The sequence below is a fragment of the Suncus etruscus genome, chromosome 5 (genome assembly GCF_024139225.1).
Source record: "Suncus etruscus isolate mSunEtr1 chromosome 5, mSunEtr1.pri.cur, whole genome shotgun sequence".
NCBI lineage: Eukaryota > Metazoa > Chordata > Mammalia > Eulipotyphla > Soricidae > Suncus > Suncus etruscus.
The window spans coordinates 20198859-20219461 of NC_064852.1; the positions used below are offsets into that span (position 1 = coordinate 20198859).

Consider the following 20603-nt stretch of genomic DNA (forward strand, 5'->3'; position numbering starts at 1 on the left):
GCTCTCTGACCTTGAACTTGGAGGGGTTTCAGAAGAGTGATGCCAGCCACAGGGTTCCCAGAGGGAGGGCAATATGAGGAAGACCCTCATCTAGGTGGGAGAAGGGTGGGCTACATCACCGAGGGGCCACTATGGGCTACATGGGGGAGAAGGGGACCCTGAGAGGTCAGCCACAGCCCTTCCAGTATGTGGGTGTACCCTACAGAGCCAGCAGCCCGGCCACTGTTAACCCTATGCAGAGCCTCAGGGCCAGATTGAGTACAGGACCCTGTCTCCTTCTGAGGGTACAGGTAACACCCTGAGGCTGGCCCAGCCATCACTGAAGAAGACAACCAGCCACCAGTGAGCCCCATGTCAGAAGCTCCTAAGACTTCAGAGACACCCAGACGGTAACACCCATAGCCATGAGGTGTCCCCCAGAACTGAGAGTCTTAAGTGAACTTGGAGGCCTTGCGCCTCGGGACATGTGGGGACCAGGCCCATCAAGTGCAGTGTCCAGGCAGTCTCACCCTAAGATGACATCAGGGGCAGAGATTCTGGAGAGCTGTGGTGCCCAGAGAGGCCTGGGACTGTGGGAGGGGCCTTGGGGTGCAGGGCTTGTACAACTCAGACTCAGTTATTTGTGAAAAAAGCCTGGTTCTGGGCTGCACATCAGAGACAGCTGGGATATCAGCCCTGGGCTGGACTAGTGTCTGAGAAGGTCCCTGCAGTGACCTAGAGTGGGAACTGACCCCTGTCCATTGATCCAGATGAGGCAGATGGGACAGATAGGCAGACACATGGCAGCCTAGAGGAGCTGCCAGCCCGTGATGAGTCTTCTGAGAGGTCAACACCCCCCTGATTCACAGTACTGGTATCACCCAGCCCAGGGAAACAACTCTCAGCCCTGTCCCAGGCCCCTGGGTTGCTGTGACCTTGTCCGCAAAGCAGCTAGGGAGATAACTGCTAGGGAACAAGGGTTCTCACAGGGCCCAGCATGCAGTGCCTCTTACTGGGGTACAGTTGTTTCGTGGGTGCGCTGAGTTGGGCATCCTTGGTCACCCGGTAGGCCACATCCGGGCCAGTGGATGACCGCCGAGTAGGGCAGAAGCCAGTGGTCTTGGAGATTCCTTCCGGCAAGTTGTGGAAGTCTAGAACCTTCAGGAGATCGGCCTGCAGAGCTGCAACACAAGGTAAAGAGAAGGGGTGAGAGACAGGTGGGGTGAGTGCAGAGGAAGAGAGTGTGGAGGGTGTGACTGTGGTGGACTGAGTGTGGAAGGGGTGAGTAGATTGGGCAGGGTGACCGCTGAGGGTCCAAGCACAGGGTCCCCTTTTTACTCTGAGGGGCCTGTCTGTTGAGCATCAGGGTGGGGCACCACACAAGACAGCTGAGATTGTTCCTGCAGCATCCACAACCTCCACAGGGGCATCAGTGCCCCCTACCCCACCCTGGGTCCCTAAGCTCCCCTCCCTGTGGTCCTGGGGAAACCATCTGATAACCTCTAGAGAACCTCCCACGATACTGGCAGGTAGATGAGCCCTAACACCCAACAGTGTGGCCCACTCACCAGAAAGAGGCCTGTGGCCCATTCAGAAAATATGGGGGCCAGCATGGGGGCCAAGCAGAAACAGCTGCCCCCCCCCACTGCAGCTACTGAGATTTGTGACCTTCATGGCACCCCAGCCCCAGGCTCACTGTGATGGGCACTGGCTGGCCTGAAGCAGAAGGCTCGGATACAGGCCTGCCTCATGGCATCATAGCCAGAAATCCCCATCCAACAGTGCCCCCAATGCTGCAAAGCACCCAACTCTAATAGCCCCCAACTCCAACATAGGCCCCCAAACTCCATCAGAGCACCCAACTCCAACACAAAACCCAACTCCATAAGAACCCCCCAATTCATGAGAGTACCCAACTTTATCACAGCCCCCAACTCCACCATAGCCCCTCATTGTCCAATAAGAAACCTCCATGTCCAACAGTGTACCCCAAAATGCTACAGAGAGAGCCCCCCAACTCCATCAGAATCACCACATCTAGAAAAGGGAAAACAGCCTGAGATCTATGCACAGAGCTGCAGCCGGACCCTGTCCTGAGGGCCCAGTGATCACACGTGGTCCCTCAGCTGTGGCCATGAGCCCCTGCCGTGAGCTGGCCAACATCCCAATCCCTGCAGCCATCAGGGCTCACAGGAGCCAAACCTGCTAACTAGGCAGCTCCGATCCCCCACCCCCAGGGAAAAGGAAACCCTATCAGCTATGCTGACCCCAGGGCTGGAATGAGCCTGAACAGAGGCCACTGTCTCTGGGGTGTGGGGAGACCACCTGGGAGAGGGGACAGGCTTCCCCACTAGCTCCCCTGGGGCTCCTGTATCTAACTGTGCTTAAAGGAGCATCAGTACAAGCTATTAGGTGACCTCTGGCAAGTGAGGGGTGCTGGACTCTGCCCTACCCCCAGTGGCCTATCCATATCTACTGGGGTTGCAATAGAAGAAAGGCCCTCACCCACTGCCCAGTGAGCCAATCACCAACTTCCTTCCATCCTCCCAAACGCAGAATTAGGGGTGCTGGGTAAGAAGATTGTCTCCTGAGACTCCCAAAGCCCCTGAGACCAGCCTGACTCTGAGTCAGCGGGAGGTGGTAGGAGGCCATTGGTCCTGAGTTGGGGGACACAGAAGGTGTCCAGTATGTCCCCAGCCAGAGCAGCTTAGCTTACGGCTTGCCTCAGAGAGGGGTGTGAAAGGAAGCAGGTGCTGCAGTAGGTTCTGGGAACCTGCAGACACCCTAACTTTGCAGGATAGTATGTGCCCAACTGGAGGTCCAGAGTACCCCTTGGTCACTCTCCAACATCCAGAGACAGGGGTGATGTGACACTCTACCTGGGGGGTTTGGGGGGGAAAGAGCCAGAGGCAGGTGGCTCAGATGACTGTTGAGTGCCCTGAGGCCTGGTTAGCTTACAGTGGGGTTCCTCCAGCATGAAGTCCCTTGCCCAGCTCTCCAAAACCCTTGCTGGACACTTGCCCACTGGGCCAAAGTGTGGGGACACCCTGCCTGCCCACAGCGTGAGAAGTGGTCGTGCCAGCCGGCCATGCCAGCCCTGGCCCAGAGCAAGGTCCGGCTGCCTGCCCAGTGGCACAGCCAGGAGAGGATCCAAGGCGCTGGCCCAGGCCTCTCCCAGGCACTGATGCGCTTCCCAGGCGCGGCTGCAAAAGCTGCTTCCTCGATGACATGAGTGGTTTCCCAGACCCAGCACCAACCATAAGACAATCAGCCACAGCCCTCCCAGGTTAGCCTTCCTGAAGCCAGAGCTGCATCCACACAGCAGAAGGACCCAGAGCGGTGACAGGCAGGGCACAGAGGGTTGGGGGTCCAAATGCAGCTTCCAGAACAGTCTGTGGTTCCCTGGCTGGAATGACTGTGTTCCAGGAAGCAGCCCGGCTCTGAAGAAAGGACATGTGGGTGTTCTCCAAACAAGCCCCATTGTCCACACTGCCAATGGGGGCTCCACCCACCACCTTGATGGTTCCTCAGGAGACAGCTGGAGTCCCCCATGGCACTGGATGGGGAGCCTGGCGCCCACACAGGAGGGCTCCCACAGCCCTGCAGTCAGCCAGCCAGGTACCCTTGTCTGCAGCAGGCCCCCCTGAGGACATCCCCTCTGCACCACTGACTCTTGAGCAGATGGCTGCCGGCCTCCTAGCACCCCACAGGTGGGAAGACAGTGAGGGTCAAGTCAGCTTTGCCCACATAGACTGGGTGACCCTCAGACAGGTTTTGAGGGGCTTCAGAGCCCCGTTCCAGCAGAGGCAAGCAGGCTCTGACCCCAAAGTCCACGGCTGTCCACCCCCCACAAAGTCCTGGTCTTAGGGGGCACAGAACAGCAGCAGGTGGGCAGCCTCCAGGGCCACCAGGGGGTGCCCTGACATCTCGGGGAGACCACAGAGCCCAGGTCACAGCCAGGTGAAGGAGGCAGAGCTCTGAGCTGAGAGCCAGGACACTTGTGCGCAGAAGCAGTCACCCAGGCGCCCCTGCACACAGGTCCATGCATGCAGGAACATGTGCTGCAGGGAACAGGCCGTATGTAATATGTGATGTGTGGCATGCATTCATGTCTGCTACGTGCAATGCAAGGAGCACACGTATGCTGACATGTGATGTATAGATATTACGTGACAGTGAACATGGTAACCATTACACATGGGCATGAGCCATATGCACATATTAAATACACATGTACACAGACATCACATGTCAATGCTCACCTTGGGACATATTACATATGGTCCATGGTGTATGGACATGCACTGGCTTACTACACGGGACCCATGTGTAGCATACATGTATATATGCACATTAACATGTGCACCCCCATGGCATATATTCATGTATGCGCTAGCACGTGGTGGGGCTATATGTACACACATGTGTGTGTTGGCATGTGACATGAGAAACACACAGCTTCTCAGAATGCCTGGCACCAGGAGACAGAAAGGCACCGGAGCAGGCAAGCAGGGCGGGGCTCTAAGGAGGAATCACAGGAAGGGGGAAGCCCTGGGGGCCACTTGCAAGAACATGAGTATCAGGGTCCCACAGGGTAGCTGGGCACAGATGATGGGGCTCAGAACCGCTAGGATCCCCAGAAATAGGAAGGGAGCCCCCAGGGCATGGGCCACCCTCACTGTTCCTTGGGCACCTGCTACCACCTTGGCCGCCCCAGGACCCGAGTCCTGCTAGTCAGTCAGTCAGTCCTTCAAAGCAGAGCAGGGTCCGGCCTCACCCCTGAAAGTGGCTGCCAAGATGCCCAGGGCAGGAGGCTTGTGCAGCATTGCCAGCTGGAGCCATGCCAGGAACGGGCACGTTGGCCGATTAAAAGCTAGAGGATTCATGTTTCCTCGAGGGAATCAGTTGTCTGTCCTGGGAGAAGGAGAGGGGGGCAGAGGACAAGAAAGGGGGAACTGTGTACACAGCACCAGGCTGAGGGACTGACAGATGCCGCTGTGTGAATGGAGCCAGGTGGGACAGCTATGAGCACTGGTCCAGGTAGGGGCTGCTGTGTACATGGGCCCTGGGGGTCTGCATGTACATAGCTGTTGAGTGGCCCCAGGAGGCCCAGCAGCAGAGTGGCAGCCACGGCAGCTACAACCACACAGGCAGGGACCCTCTATTCAGGCCCCACAGCCTTCCCCCGAATGCAGGTTCCCCAGCCCTGAGGCTCAGGAGTCTCCCAAACACCCAGACTCAGGGGAAACCTCACCTTCACAGACAATGGGAGTCCAGGAGCAAGAGCAGCTCAGTTTCTCACTGAAGAGTGGACCCAGCCACACGGCTCTCAGCCCCTGAGGACCTGTCCCAGAGGGGTCCCAGAGGACAGCTTGTACTGTGGGTACCTATCAACACGTGTGCCAGAGCCCAAGATAGGGGATGAGGTTACTCGAGAATCAGAGGGAACCCCAACACCACACAGAGGATGCAGCCTCCTCTTTGCACCCAAAAACTAAAGGGCAATGGGGGAATTCTTATGGAGCCGGCCTGGAGGCCCTGCCACATACATGGTCTGGAGTGGGAAGAGTTCACATCCTCTCTAGGAGACCCAGCAAGGAGGGGCTTAGAGTTAAAACTACTGCAATGCAACGTGGAACCCCGGCTCTGAAAAGAAAGACCTGGAGCAACCCTGGAAAACAAACACCTTAAAATACCCACCTGGTCACTTACTAGTGCCCCCAAACAGAAGCACCCTCAACTTGGTCACATCACAGTTTCAATAGGGGCCATGATCAGTTTCCATTCTCTTCTCTAGACTTCCGGGAGCCTACAGGCCCAGGTGGAGCTGGCCAGCACCCCACCCACCCCATGCAAAACCTGTACTCAGTCCAAAGGGACCACTCCATCTCTCCGTCCCTCCCTGCCCTCCAGTCAGAAATCAGGACTCCAACCCAAAACCACATCTCCACACTACCCCTAGCCGCCACTTCCTTCCTAGTAGCTTTTGTCTTGCCCAGGACTTTGCTGGTCCTGCCCAGTTAAGAACTCATGGACCAGGGGCCGGGAAGGTGGCGCTAGAGGTAAGGTGTCTGCCTTACAAGCGCTAGCGTAGGACGGACCTCGGTTCGATCCCCCGGCTTTCCATATGGTCTCCCCAAGCCAGGGGCGATTTCTGAGCTCATAGCCAGGAGTAACCCCTGAGCGTCAAACGGGTGTGGCCCAAAAAACCAAAAAACATAAAAAAAAAAAATAAAAATAAAAAAAAAAAAAAAAAAGAACTCATGGACCAGGGGCTGGGGTGATAACACAGCGGTAGGGCATTTGCCTTGCATGCTGCCAATCCAGGACAGACCGGGTTCAATCCCCCAAGCCTGCCAGGAGCAGTTTCTGATCACAGAGCCAGGAGAAATTCCTGAGTGCTGCCGGGTGTGGCCCAAAAACAAAACAAACAAACAAATTCATGGACCAATAGGTGCCAACCAGCAGCACAGAAATAAATGCTCTCTTTCCTAAGTGTCCTCCCTCCAGGCACACCGCAGCTCATAGGATGCTTCCCAGTCCCTCAGGCTCTGCCTCTCTGCCTCCAGAGCAGCCTTCCACAGCCTTCGAACAAACCCTTGGGGTTGCCCAGGAAAGCCCCCAACGCCAGACCTGACATCTGCAGGGGAGAGTACAGCTTGGGCCAGCCCCCTTTGGGCTGAGCGTAGGCCAAGGCCAGTGTGATGCTGCCCGGCAGCCCTCCCCACACCCACTGGCTCTTCCCTGGACATTCTCGCCTGAGAAAAGCTTCTAGAAATGAATGGGAATTGGGCCCAAGAGACGGCTGCACATCTCTCGGATGTCACTGAGCCATGGCGGTGCCAATGGAGGCGTGGAACAAACCCCAGTGTCTACAGGCATACCACATGTCCAGAGTCACTCTCAGGGCTGAGCTGCCCTAGAAGGATGACCCTGTTCTGGGAGAAAGCAGGGGTCTCCTGGTCCCCAGAGGGCCCTGTTCACAGCTCCCACTCTTCTCTTCTCAGGGGTTACTCCTGGCTCTGTGCTCAGGAATTATTCCTGGTGGGCTCAGGGGACTGTATGGGATGCTGGGGATCAAACTAAGGTCAGCCACGCCCAAGTCAAATGCCCTACCTGCTGTGCTATCGCTCCTGCCCCAGTGGATCATTCTATAATGTGCTGTTCAATGCTGGTGAAAATGCCACAGTCCAGGGGCCAGAACAATAGATAGCATAGTGGTAGGGCATTTGCCTTGCACATAAATGCCCAGGACAAACCTGGGTTCAATCTCCGGCATCCCATGTGGTCCCCCAAGCCAGGAGCAATTTCTGAGTGTATAGCCAGGAGTAACCCTTGAGCATCACAGGGTGTGCCCCACCCCCCAAAAAAGAAAGTGCCACAGTCCCCAACTGGACCAAGCATATACAAAGTGCACAGTCTGAACACCGCAGCCTTAGCCCAGCTGCAAGCCTCAGGCCTGACCTCTGCCATCCTCCAGGCCTGAATCCTCACCCTGGTGGACCCCCACATGCTCACTGAGTGGGTGCAGCATGATGGCTCTAGTCACAGATGCAGAGACCTGGGCCTGACCTCCTGGGCACATGGAGGAAACAGTGGATACAGTTCCCCTTCTCTGCCTGGGAGAGCCCCTATCACCCCTCAGTCCAGCATCACTGGCTCCACATACCCTACCCTGATCCCAGGGCTGACCCCTCACATGCCCAATTGGTAATGTGACAGCCTACGGGAGGGGGGCACCTTTCAATCAGCTGGACCTCGAAGTCAGAGACACCACCCCATGAGAAAAGAGAGTTATGCTGGGGACTGAGTTTGGGGCTGCTGTGATCCATCATCCCAACTCATGGAGGCTGTCCAAGTATGAGGGAGCAAAGGGCCCAGCCCATAAAGGCCTTAAGCCCAGGCACTGAACAGCCTGTCTAAGCAGACACTGGGGATCCCAGTAGGGGTAAGGGATCCGCTCGGTCAATGTACATTGAGACTCCAGGGGTGATGGACAAGGCCAGGCAGAAAGTTACCACATGGAAAGGATTGAGGCTGAGCAAGCATCCAAGGGTCCTTCCAGAAGGGGATCCCCAGACGGCATACAGGATACCCCTAAAGTATCCATCAATGTCCAGCACCAGCAACCAGAAGCAGGCCAGGACCCCAGGAAAGCAGCTGCATGGATTCGTCCAAGAGGCAGTGTATGGCAGTCTAACACCCCTATGCCTGCAGGTGTCTGGGACAGTCACGCAGAGGGGAAAGGGTCTAAACAAGTATGTCCCCAGACTCAGATTGTAAAATTTCCCCCACCCCACAGAGTCCCTGGATCTTCCACCTGCTGAAAACATGATGAGGACTGCTGGGATTCAGGAAAAGGCCCCTCACACAGCCCCCTGCACCCCCATAGCTGCCATCTTTCTCCCTCACAGCTGCCCTCCTCCCCACATGTACCCACTCCAGCTACACACCCTGCCCCAGATGTGCGGTCCCTGAATCTGCGCCCACACCCAACCCTGTCTTATGAACACCCCAGACATTTCAGCACCAGCCATTCACACTGCCTGTAGCTGAGTGGGGTGTCCATACCCTTGAGAGTAGGTTGGGGGACAGGAAGCAACCAGCTAGGGGAAAGAATGGGGTGGCTAGGGCACAAGTAGTGGAAAGATAAAGGAAAGATAAGTGAGTAGACAGATGGTGGGTGGATGATGGATAGGTGGGTAGATGGGTGGCTCATGAATGTGTACATGGATAATGGACAGATGGATTTTTAGGTGGGTAGATGAGTGTGAGGATGGATGTTAAATGGAAGGATGGATGGGTATGTGGATGGATGGATAATTATGGGTTGACAAATGGATGACTGGATAGATGGGTACATGGATAAATAGATGGTGGATGGGTGATCATGTAGAGGGATGATACATAGGATAGAGATATGAATGGGAATAGCTGGCATAGATGAGTAGGTGAATGAATGAATGAATGATGTAGGTAAAAGAAAAGACCTGTTCCCCAACCCCAATCCAATGTTGGGCACCATGGTTCAGACACTCCCCATCAAATGCCCACATCTGCCACCTGCTATCTGGTGCTCGCTCAGGTTATCTACAGGTCCAACACTGGCATGTAGCTTCCAACCACCTGAGCCAAAAATAGGTCCTAATGCTCTCACCATAAAGCCTATGCCATGACCATCCCCAGGACAAAAACCCAAGAGCCCAGGGGCTCCCAACTCTTCACTTTTGGTGCCAAAAACAACTACCCTTGTGCCCAGTGTGCCCTTGAACCCCGCCCCACACCTCCTCACCTCCTCACAGAGCAGCCCAGGACCCCAGCAGGGATGACAACAGTGACTGGCAGGGGCAAAGCTCACTTGGCAATAGGGACCTTGTAGTAGGGACACAGTGAGACACCAGGGGAAGCCACAGAGCCCTAGCACCTGAGATCCTCAGGGTGGGGTACTAGTGACACCCATGTGTTTTGGTGTTTTCTGAGCAGAAAGGCAGCAGTGAAGCAGGAGAGCATGGTTACTGAAACTGAGAAAGGCACTAATGGGGAGCTGCATGGCCAGAGAGGAAGTGGGGAGCCCTAAACAGGAAGCTGCCTGGCTACTGGAACACAGCAAAAAAAATGAGGGGAGCATCTGAACCCCCACTTTAGGTGGGCACTTGAGGGGCAAGAAATTGACCGGAAATGAAAGCTGATGGGAAAAGCAGAGCCAGGGTTCACATCACCCTTGTCTCCGGGCCCTGGGAGATTCAGTCCAGCGCCCCAAGGCCAGCACAGAAGAGGTTTGGAACTGAGCATCTCACATCCAGGATGTGCAGCCCCCACCCCACCCCCATCCTTGAGATCAGAGCAAGGCATGGCTGGGCTCCAACATGAATGCAGGACCGGTGAAGACGAGGCGCAGGAGCCAACGGAATGACAAGAATTCCATAACAAGGCACAGACACTTCAGGACACCCTGATAGGGTATTAGGGTTGAGCCTGGAATGAGAGTGCGGGGACTGCAAAGCCTGAGAAGGCTCATCCGAGAGCCAGATGTGAGGAGCGGGCTGACAGGCCGAGTTGGGTAGGGGGTGGGAGAGACATCCAGAGCCCCCCCCAGATGTCAGGTCTGGTCCCCGGCGCATGTGTCACAGGACAGTTTCTCATGGCTGGGGAGGGGGCTGCAGGGAGCAGAACCCGGGGTCTGGAGCAAGCAGCTCTCACGTGTGCTCATGGGATACACAGCCAGAGACAAAGAGCCAGAGAGACAGGAGGTTGAGCTGAAATAGATGCACCCATTCACTCAAACACTCATATACATGCAAACACACACATGCATGTGTGTGCTGGCGTGAACACAGAAACTACATAGATACCAGCACCATCATATATAAGTACATGTGGTGCCTTACATGCAAGTGTATGTTTGCATACATGTATGTAAGCCTATATATGCAGACATATGCATGCCTACGAACACTGGTAAGACGTACAAACACAGATACGAGCGCAAATACTTGTGGGGTTCATATACACGGTATCATGTGCATGCATGGGTATACACAGAGACACTAACCCAGGCAGGTGTACAGTTGCAGGGGCACCCTGGGAAGATCTGGGGGTGTGGGCTGTTGCCATGTTGCTAAGTACTGACACCCTAAACCCTCCAGGGAGCTCCAGGCTCCATCCAGCAGGCCCATGGGCCAGTCGCCCCTCCCTACCCAGATACAGAGCCCCCTCTGTATCTCAGTGTCCCCTCAGTCTCCCCAGGAGACAGACTACAACCCTTTTCTCAAAGAACCATAGGGGAGATGGGAACAAGTCCCAGGGCGCAGTGCAAGCACTACTGGGCTTATTGGCTACGCTAAACTGTCCTCACACCCTCTCCAACACGCACCTGAGGCCAGCACCTCAACTTAACACGTGCAGGAACTGAGGTTGGAGTCTTTTGATTTGTGTTGGGGCCACACCCAGTGAGTGACCCTCAAGGGTTACTCCTGGCTATACGCTCAGAAATTGCTCCTGGCTCGGGGGACCATATAGGACACCAGGGATCGAATCCAGGTCTGTCCTGGGTCGGCCACATGCAAGGCATACGCCCTGCTCCTGTGCTATCACTCCAGCCCCTGAGATGGGGGTCTTATTATGTCACACACACACACCCCAAAACACGCATCATGTCCCACTGAACCAGCAGCAGTGGGTGCAGTACTTCACTTAGCCTCCAGAGGCACTGAACTGGCTGATCCTCCTGGTCCTGCTGTGGGCCCTCCTCCACCAGGCTGGGGGACAGACAGGGAAGCAGCCCCTGGAAAGGGAGGTTCTTCCTTTTTTCAGAGGGTGCCATGCAAGAGGATGGGCAGGCATCCTGAGAAGCCACTTCCCAGGGAGTTTGACACGTCTCCAGAACTCAGGACGCATTTTTCTTTTTTTGTTGGTTTTTGGCCATGGGCCACACCCAGTGGCACTCAGGGATTACTCCAGGCTCTGCACTCAGGAATCACACCTGGAAGGCTCATGGAACCTATGAGATGCCAGGATCGAGCCTGGGTCCAATGCATGCAAGAAGGCAAATGCCCTCCCCACTGTGCTATCGCTTGCTCCAGCCCAGGGGTCTTCAAACGATGGCCCGCGGGCCACATATTGTATTTATTCCCATTTTGTTTCTTCACTTCTAAATAAGATATATGTAGTGTGCATAGAAATTTGTTCATAATTTTTGTTTTTACTATAATCTGGCCCTCCAACAGTCTGAAGGACAGTGAATTGGCCCCCTGTTTAAAAAGTTTGAGGACCCCTGCTCCAGCCCTTCAGGACACATTTTAAGAGAAAACCAGGGTAGATCCTGGGCTAGGGCCTGCAGGCCTCCAGCTGCTCCTGTTCTGCAATGCTGCTCCTCTTTACACTGGAATTCAGCCCAGTCTTCTGCCCTGACACAAAAGGGCCTGCAGCCCAACTCCTGGAACCTCTCAGGCCTCAGAGTGGAGGGGCGAGGGGCCAGGGGCCAGGAGTGGACCCCCACCCTTATCTCCCGAACCCATCCCTCTGGCTCCTCTGGCCGCTCAGCCCTGGACTGCTGGTAGGAAACAGCCAGTACTTACCTGGCCCTGATTTGCCTGCAGCCCTCAGCCCTTCCACGAACATGGAAAAAATGACTCAGAATCAGAAAGCAGTTGGCCTCTGCCGTAGCGCAAAGCACAGCGCACTCCCGGCTGCACAGTGCAGGGAGGCCTGAAATCAGGCTGCAGAGGCTACTCCTCCTCCCATGGGCCCCAAAACACATGGAGAACCCCTTACCCTCCTCCCTGTCCGGAAGAGATGAGAACCAGATCCAAGGAGCACCAAGACCCAGGCCACTGGCACAGCCTGCTCCCTGGACCCCCACAGAAGATAGCACAAAGGGAAGGAAGAAAAACTCTGAGAATCTGCTGACCTTCCAGAAATTTCCCAAGCGGTCGCCACCCCCTCCTGTTCCCCCACAATTGACCTTTTGACCCCCCTCACTCTCATTCTAGGGCTTTAGCTCAGGAGAGGCAGTGGGACCTCCTCCTCCGGGCTGTCACCCAGCCTGCCCCTGCCCCCACGCCCTGCCTGCAGTCCGGCCCTGGTATCCAGGGATCCCGCTCGGGCCAGGCAGCTGTTTGCAATCGGGAGGGGAGCAGAGGCTGCACGCAGGGGGGCCCAGGGGCGTGTGAGGACAGGAGCTTCCCAAGGACCCACAGGGGACCTAGCTGGGCCCAGCTCCTCCAGGGCGGGCCCGTAGGGCGAGGGTGTGAAGAGAGAGCGAGAGCCTGTTGGTGCTTTGGCTTCCAACAGGAAGTTTTCCGAGTTTGGGGAACAGCAGAGGAGGCCTGGTAGGTATAAGACCCAGGTTTCCATCCCCTGCACCCCAAAATAACATAATGAAGCTTGCAGAGCAGAGTGATAGCACAGTGAGCTGGGCATCTGTCCTGTATGTGGCCAGCCTGTGTTCGGTCCCCAGCATCCCATTGGGTCCCCCGAGCCTGCCAGGAGTGATTCCTGAGCACAGAGCCAGGAGTAAGTAACCCCTAAGTGCAACTGGGTTTAGCTCAAAAAACTAAAGAAGAAAAAAGTTTTAAATTGCAGCTTTCTAACCACCCCTCCCTGCTGCAGTCACTGGGATTACCCATCTCCCAATTCACCTCTCAGTAGCTGAGACCCCAGGAATCCCAAAATATCTAGGCCACGGTGCTTGTCACAAAACAGCCCCCAAGCGCAGCCCGGCCAAGTCCATCCTGCCTGGGCCCGGCACTTCCAAAGCGTGTCTGGGACAGGGCAGAGCAGGGCACTGGCAGCAGCTTCTGGGTGCTCTGTGATGCCAGGCTAGCCAATCCCCACTGCACATTCCCTGTGCACACCCTACCCCGATGCCCACAGTCCCTCAACCTCTTTGGAGGTTGGGTGAGGGCCCACTGTATATGGCCAGCACTAGCCTGAACCAGGGGTGACCTTCCTCTGCTCACACACTGCCACTGAGTCCCCCACAGCTGCTTAGGCTTCCAATTTGGTGCACATCTCTGGACGGTCCTATGGACCATGAAGAAGACTGATTCAGGGGCCCCACGCCCCCTGATCTGCCTTTCCCAAGTCAAAGGGATGAGCACCAGGCCCAGCCCTAAATACAAGGCCAGGGGTGACTATTGCTCCAAGTACCTCTGGTTCAAGGAGTTCCCACCCCACCCCCCAGTGTCCACTGCAGGCCTCAGAGCCAGTGCCTGAGTTCCACGATTTTTGAGGGACCGAATACAACATCTTTAGACTCTTAGGTTTAGATCCCTGTTAAGATTCTTATAGCCCTTTTGGGCAGGAAACTGGACCTGCACCCCCCACTTGGCTGGGCTAGGCCCAGCTCCAGGTCCAAGCGAGAGGCCCCCAGCACAGCTGGGTGTTGAGTGTCCCAAAAGTGAGGTTTTCGTGAAGCTGTGTGCAGGAAATCCAGGCTGGGTCACACCACCCAGCCCCATACCTGGCAGTTAGGGGCTGTGGGGTAGCCCATTAGGTGTCTAGGCCTGAGATGAGGACCATGAGACACAGGAAGGGCTCTCCCATTTGGCACCTGATGCCCCAGCAGTGCCCTGATGCCAGGGTTTCAGGATGGGCACCCTTGGTGCCCCTAGATTGAGCACAGGCTAAGGCCAACTCAGCACACAAGACAGATCCCATGGCTACACTGTCTTGGGCTCTGTACCATAACACCTCCCGGGCTTCCATGCCTGTGTCACAGAGGGGAAACAGAGTCATGGAGCAGAGCTACCCAGGCCCCTGGAGATGAAATAGTAACCACCTGTCCATCCCCTGGTCCACCGGCCCTGAGCCGAACTCACCTCTAGAACCCCCACCCACAGTGTCCCCTCACTCAAAGCACTTGCCAGAAAAGCAGTTTCCCTCCCAGGATACTGTAAGTGGCTTTCAGGGGTTCCTAGCATCTCCCTCTCTGGTCCCTTGTGCATCTTTCAGGGCTGCAAAGAGGAGCCCGGGGAAGCCAGAGTTCTGCATGGACAGAGGAGGCCCTGAGCCTGGGAGTGCCAGCCCTTTCCCGTGCCCCAATCTCTCACCCCAGCACTGTCAATGAAGAGCTCTGAGGTAGTTTAGTGCCCGCAGGCAACACCCCTATACCTTCCGTGATGCCCACACCACTCCTCTTTGGTCCCCCATTTCAAATGAGGAGGTGTTCTCAGGCCGTGTGCACACAGAGACCCCAACCCCCAAATATTCTGGCTTCTGCATCCTGAAGCCTCAATCCTCCAAGACGAGCCTAGCATGCCTGAGACCTGACAGGGGCTTCCAAGGACAGTGGTACCCTGGAAAGAAGCAGCTGCGTTTAAACTTGGCACCTGAGCATGGCCCTGTGGTACCCTGGAAACTGACCCAAAAGGGCAAGGCCTCCCGGATTCTGGGGTACAGAGCCCAGCTGAGGGGACAATGACCGCTCTTTGACAGAGCCATGTCCCATGCCTCTCCTGGGAGAAGGATGAGCAGCATCAGCCGGAAAATGCACCCAAGACTCCTTCCCTCCAGAGGTGTAGGGCTGCCCCATAGGAAAGAAAAAGCAGGTGCAGAAAGGAAACATGGCGGCCCATGGGGCTGAGAACCATCTCTCCCAAAGGTGCCCCGTGACCTCACAATTCGGCCCTCCGAATCAGACTGAGGGCAAGGCCCAGACTGTGACATCCACTGAGCAAGAGCCTGGGTGGGGCCCAGTAGCTTGTCACTGACCCCTAAAGTCAGCCCCTGTGGGCCTACAAATACATAACTGTCCCCTCACCTGCCATCAGGACTGGGGATCTCTCCCAAAGCCCCTGAGGCCTATGGGACCCTTGCACTCAGCCCGTCCCTGACTGTATAGGGTGACCAACACCTTAGTGAGGTGTGCCAGGCCCAGCCAGATCCCAGCACATCTGCCGAAAGTGGCCATCCTGGCCCAGGGCTCCAGTGAGGCTCACTGGGACCTGCCCCCAGGTCTGCAGAGCCAGGAAGGGACACACAGGAAACACCCATGGGTCGCCGAGGTCTCTCCCCAGAATAGACCTCAATAAACTTCAGGGATTAAAGCAGGTTTATCTCTGATTGGTTATTACCTCCTTGGAATGTGCTTGCCTCTTTCTGATTGGCTGGTGTCCCACTAAGCTGGGCATTGCCCCTCTCTGATTGGCTGGTGTCCCACTGGGATGGGTGTTGCCCCTCTCTGATTGGCTGATGTCCCACTAGCTGGACGCTGCCTCTCTCTGATTGGCTGGTGTCCTACTGCCAACTGGCCTTTCCTGGGTACAATCTACATTCATGTGTCTGACTCTGACTCCAGGGTTCTGGTGAGGCTCAAGACCTTCCCTGGGCCCCGCACAGGTTTGAGCCTGCTCATGCTTTCATGCTGCAAGCACAGAATCACAGAATCTCAGAATCCCAGAATGGCAGAATCACAGAGGCCAGGCCAGCGTGCCCTGAGGCCACAGCGCCACGAGGCCACATACCCAGCAGCTATATGTACCCTCAATGCATTTTTATGTGGACTGCAAGCATTGTAAGGACGCTGCAGTTTCCCCGAAAGAGCACCGAGTACCCAGGCAGGGCAGGGCAGGGCAGGAGCACGGCGGCCCAGGGAAGTGGGTCAGACTGCGGTTTGTCTCGGGTCTGACTCACCCAGCACAGACGCACTCCTAAAGCGGGCTGTTCTGCAGCTGAGAGCTCAGCAGTGCCACGGAATAAGGTGGGACACACGGGTTTGCAGGCGTCCTACTGCCCACTGCCACCTCTGGTCATTCCCCAGCTTCTCTGGGACAACTGGTGTTGTGGGAGTCATGGGAAGGCAAAGTCACGCATGCCCTGCCTGCTCAGGTATACCCTACCTGCACAATCATAGGCACAAAGCACACCCACCCTGCTCACACTCTCAGACGCACATATGCACGAATACACAGTGCACCCTGCCTGCATGCATGCGGACACTCACACATAGCCACACACATACACACACACACACACACACACACACACACGCGCGCACATGCACCGGGCCTACAAGCAGACACTCGCACGTACCCCGCCCGCACACATGGATGTATGCATGCACTCAGCCCACACACATGAATAGATGGAAGCACGCACCCGGCCCACACACACACAGACTCATACTCACCTACCCACACACAGATACACACATGCATGGATACACAGACACACACACCCAGCCCCCACACACGGTCACACACATCCCTTCTCCATTCTGCAAGAGGTACCTGTCCTGGGGCAATCTGATGGGTCTGTCCCAGGTTGCCACCCCAGGCCAAAGAGTGCACTGGCTGGGGAACATAAAGGAAACTTTTCCTTAATGGTTTCCTCTGTGTGAAAACCAGCCCTCCAACACTCCCATCGGGGCACTTGGCTGCACAGCAGGGACAGAAAAGCCAAAACAAGCCCCAAGACTTCCAGGGCCAGTGTGGCCTGGTGCTCCTCCCATGCCCAGAAGAGGCTTTCAGGCCACTGGGGCCGGCCAGCAATGGGCAGTTAGGAGGAAGGACGGATAGACTGACAGGAAGGGAAGAAAAGTAGGACTGTCAACACCTCTGAGAAGTTTCCTGGGGCTATCCAGAGCCTACTGGTCAACCTGTGCCAGGTCTATCCACATTCATATGGGCCTCTCGGGCACCTCTACCCAATACCCCAGGCTGCCAAAGGCAATACAGACAGCAGCAGGGGATAGAGGCAGGGGGCTGGTGGGCGCTGGAAGAGTAGGGGAAAGGGAAGAGGGCGAGAGGAAAGGAAGGAAGGAAAGAAGGAAGGAAGGAAGGAAGGAAGGAAGGAAGGAAGGAAGGAAGGAAGGAAGGAAGGAAGGAAGGAAGGAAGGAAGGAAGGAAGGAAGGAAGGAAGGAAGGAAGGAAGTGGGAAGGGAGGGAGGGAAGTGAAGGAGGGTGGGAGGGAGAGAGGAAGGAAGGAAGGAAGGAAGGAAGGAAGGAAGGGAGGAAGGAAGGAAGGAAGGAAGGAAGGAAGGAAGAAGGGAGGGAGAGAGGGAGGGAGGAAGGGAGGGAGAGAGAGGGAGGAAGGGAGGAAGAGAGGGAGGAAGGAAGGGAGGGAGGGAGGAAGAAAGGGAGGGAGGAAGGAAGGAAGAAGGGAGGGAGAGAGGGAGGGAGGGAGGAAGAAAGGGAGGGAGGAAGGAAGGAAGAAGGGAGAGAGGGAGGGAGGGAGGGAAAAAGGGAGGGAGAGAGGGAGGGAGGGAAAAAGGGAGGGAGAGAGGGAGGGAGGGAAAAAGGGAGGGAGAGAGGGAGGGAGGAAGGAAGAAGGGAGAGAGGGAAGGAGGAAGGGAGAGAGGGAGGAAGGGAGGGAGGAAGGAAGAGAGGGAGGAAGGAAGGAAGGAAGGAAGGAAGGAAGGAAGGAAGGAAGGAAGGAAGGAAGGAAGGAAGGAAGGAAGGAAGGAAGGAAGGAAGGAAGGAAGGAAGGAAGGAAGGAAGGAAGGAAGGAAGGATGAAGGGAGAGAGGATAGAGGGAGAAAGCAGGATGGGAGGAGGGTGAGGTCCAGGTCCAGGCCACATCAGTCTGTCTGGGGCATCTCTGTCCTGTGTGGGCCGCGACTCTCCCAGGTTGCCGAGGACTCACACGAGGTTGCAAAGGGATGCTGCTCACACAAGGCCCGGGCTGAGATCAGATCCACAGCCCAAGTCCCTGCTCCAGATTCTGGGTCCTTCCACGGGAGTGCCCCACCCTGCACTGACCAGCCTCTGTGTGGTCAGGGGAGACTAAGGGTGCAAGCCACGTACTGGGCCACACTACACAGGGCCACACAGCAGCAGCACCCGCAGGAGACACTCGGGGCTCCAAGTGACCCCTTTTCACTGGGGCTCTGCAGCCCCCCTCCAGAGCAGACACAGGGGCTGGCCAGGGCGCCACAGTGCTGGCTCAGGATTCGGCAGTACAGGGTGGGGTGTCAGCTCTGGCCAGCACCCCTAGAACTGCCCTAAATGGAAGACACCCCCAGAAGGAACTTGGGTCCAGCACTCAGCACTGCCCTGACCCATCACCATGGCCCTGCCACCACCCAAGCCTGGACCAGACCCCCGAGGCTATGGGTTGGGGGGCCCCTCCTGCCCGGCCGCTGTTCCAGGAGGCGGAGGAAGGGGACGAGGATGGAAAGGCCCGTTTGCAGCCAACATGATTGAGTCAGAGGAAACTTAACCATTGGAGGTCGGGCAGCCCCACCAAACTTGGACGAGGCTTCCCACAAAATCTGTGCAAGAAGGGCCACGTGACCAGAACTGGCCAACAAGGCGCCGAGGAGATGACCTCAATTTCCAAATATTGGGGTCATATTTCAGTTCCCATAGTCGGCTTTGCCCGTTACAGCAGTAATCGGCCCCAAATGCAATATTCCTTTTCATTCCTTCACACACTTGGCCTGGGGAAGGTAGGCGAGCAGCATGTTCGCATGTTCGGAGCAAACTCTGAAAACATCTGGCAACTCCGGGGGAGAGGAGGAGCCGGGTGGGGGGGGTGGCGGAGAGTCTGGCCCAGGACCCCTCCGCCCGCCCCCAGCCATGGCAAGGACAATGAGGCGCTCCCAATCCTGGCCCAAGGGGCTGCAGGAAAAACCACCCAGAAACTGGCCTCTCCCCTAACCCTGCACTGTTCAATGCCCCAATCCCCACCCTCCTCCTCCAAGGGCCCCCACAGCAGGGAGTCCATGGGGGGAGTAAAGGGAGGGGGCTGCATACAACTGCTCAGCCCCAGTCCCACAACTACACTCTCCAGTTCTTGGGGGACAGTGGCAACCCCCACAAAGGGTTCCCTCCCAAGTCTCCAAGTTATCAGTGGAGCCAGGACAGGGCTAAGTATGGAGGTGATGGCTGAGTGGTCAGACCACAAGACACCTCCCCAACCATACCTCTTGTCCGGAAGCCCCCCATTGTCCCCTGCCTGCACTGACCATGTGCCAGAGAGAGCCCAGAGCCTTAACCCGGTGTGGACCACCCAGCATCCGTTCCCTCTGAAGACAGGAGAGGGAAGAAGGAAGGAGTTCCCTTCCAGTGCTCATATCCTTGGACAGAGAAGGGGGGACTGTAAAACCGGAAGCCCCAGCCTCCCAACAGCTGGCGGGTCCATGTTGCATCAAACCCTCTGCCTCCACCCTGCAGTATCCCCACCTGCCAAGGGAGTTCTAACGTTCCAGGATGGGCTGAGAAAACTCAAGCCTGGTGCGGGGAGTCCCTAGGGGGGGGGGGCACCAGGCACTCCAGAGACAGCCAACCCCTACCTACATGCCTTCTGGGAATCCCCAGGCCCACTTGCCTTTGCTCAAGGAATGTCACCTCTTGGCATTCACCCAGGGCATTGGGAAGGGGGATGGAGAAACAGGGTTCCCGCCCTGGGGTGCCCTCTCAACCCCATAGTAGCGGATCTGGGGGAGACCCCGATCCAGGGATCAGGATGCCAGCCTGTTGCAGATAGAGAGAACCACAGGGGGGTGTGCAGGGCCAGGGGAGGGGGTTCCCACTTCTGGAATTGCCCCAGCAGGGGAAATGAGGACCCCGCCCAGAATTGCAGACTGTGTTCTCTAGGGGAGACCAAGTTTGGGGGGGTCAAAAGTTAACTTGCCCCGCTCATCAGCTCAGCTGCAGGGGCCCTAGGCCAGCTCGCTGGGTTGGGGCAGGCAGGCAGGCGGGCACTCCGGGGGATCCCCCAAACTTGGCCTCCCATTACAGGTCCCCCCCCCCGAGCCGAGGGTCCAGGCCCGGTGCATTCCACGCGTAGGAGCTGCGACAGCGCCCGAGTGACAGGCAGTCCTTTTCATGCACCCCGCGCTTACCTGCGCGGCTGGGCAGGGGTACCCCAAGAAGCAGCAGGAACAGCAGCAGCGGTGAGGACAGCCGCGGGGTACTGGGGTGCAACGGGGTGCTGCACGCTTTCCAGCGAGTGTGGACGTCCATGCCGGCGGGGTGCGTGGGGTGAGGTGGGGTGCGGGGGCGAGGTCTCGGCGGGGCCTGTGCGGCTCTAGGAAGTCATGGGGGATCCCTGGATCTTGCTGGCGGCGGCTCTGCGGGCTTGCAAGGGCGCCCACGGGCGGGAAAGTTGGGGGTTCGAGCCGGCCCGCAGGAAGAAGGGAAGCGTGGGGGGACCCCGATGGCGTGTGCACTTTGCAGCCG

At 56.9% G+C, this 20603-nt stretch overlaps 1 protein-coding gene across 2 annotated transcripts in view; it reads right to left on the bottom strand.

The window, feature by feature from the left end:
* Positions 1-20397, bottom strand: part of COL5A1 (collagen type V alpha 1 chain) — a 73899-nt gene extending 53502 nt beyond the window's left edge. For both annotated transcript variants that reach the window (XM_049774105.1, XM_049774104.1), the window contains exons 1-2: positions 20267-20397; positions 993-1160 (exon numbers count right to left, since the gene is read on the bottom strand). In XM_049774105.1, coding sequence (XP_049630062.1) covers positions 993-1160; positions 20267-20387 — 289 coding nt within the window. In that variant the 5' untranslated portion in view covers positions 20388-20397. The remainder of the gene's footprint in view (positions 1-992; positions 1161-20266) is intronic.
* Between the last annotated feature and the right edge of the window lie 206 nt (positions 20398-20603).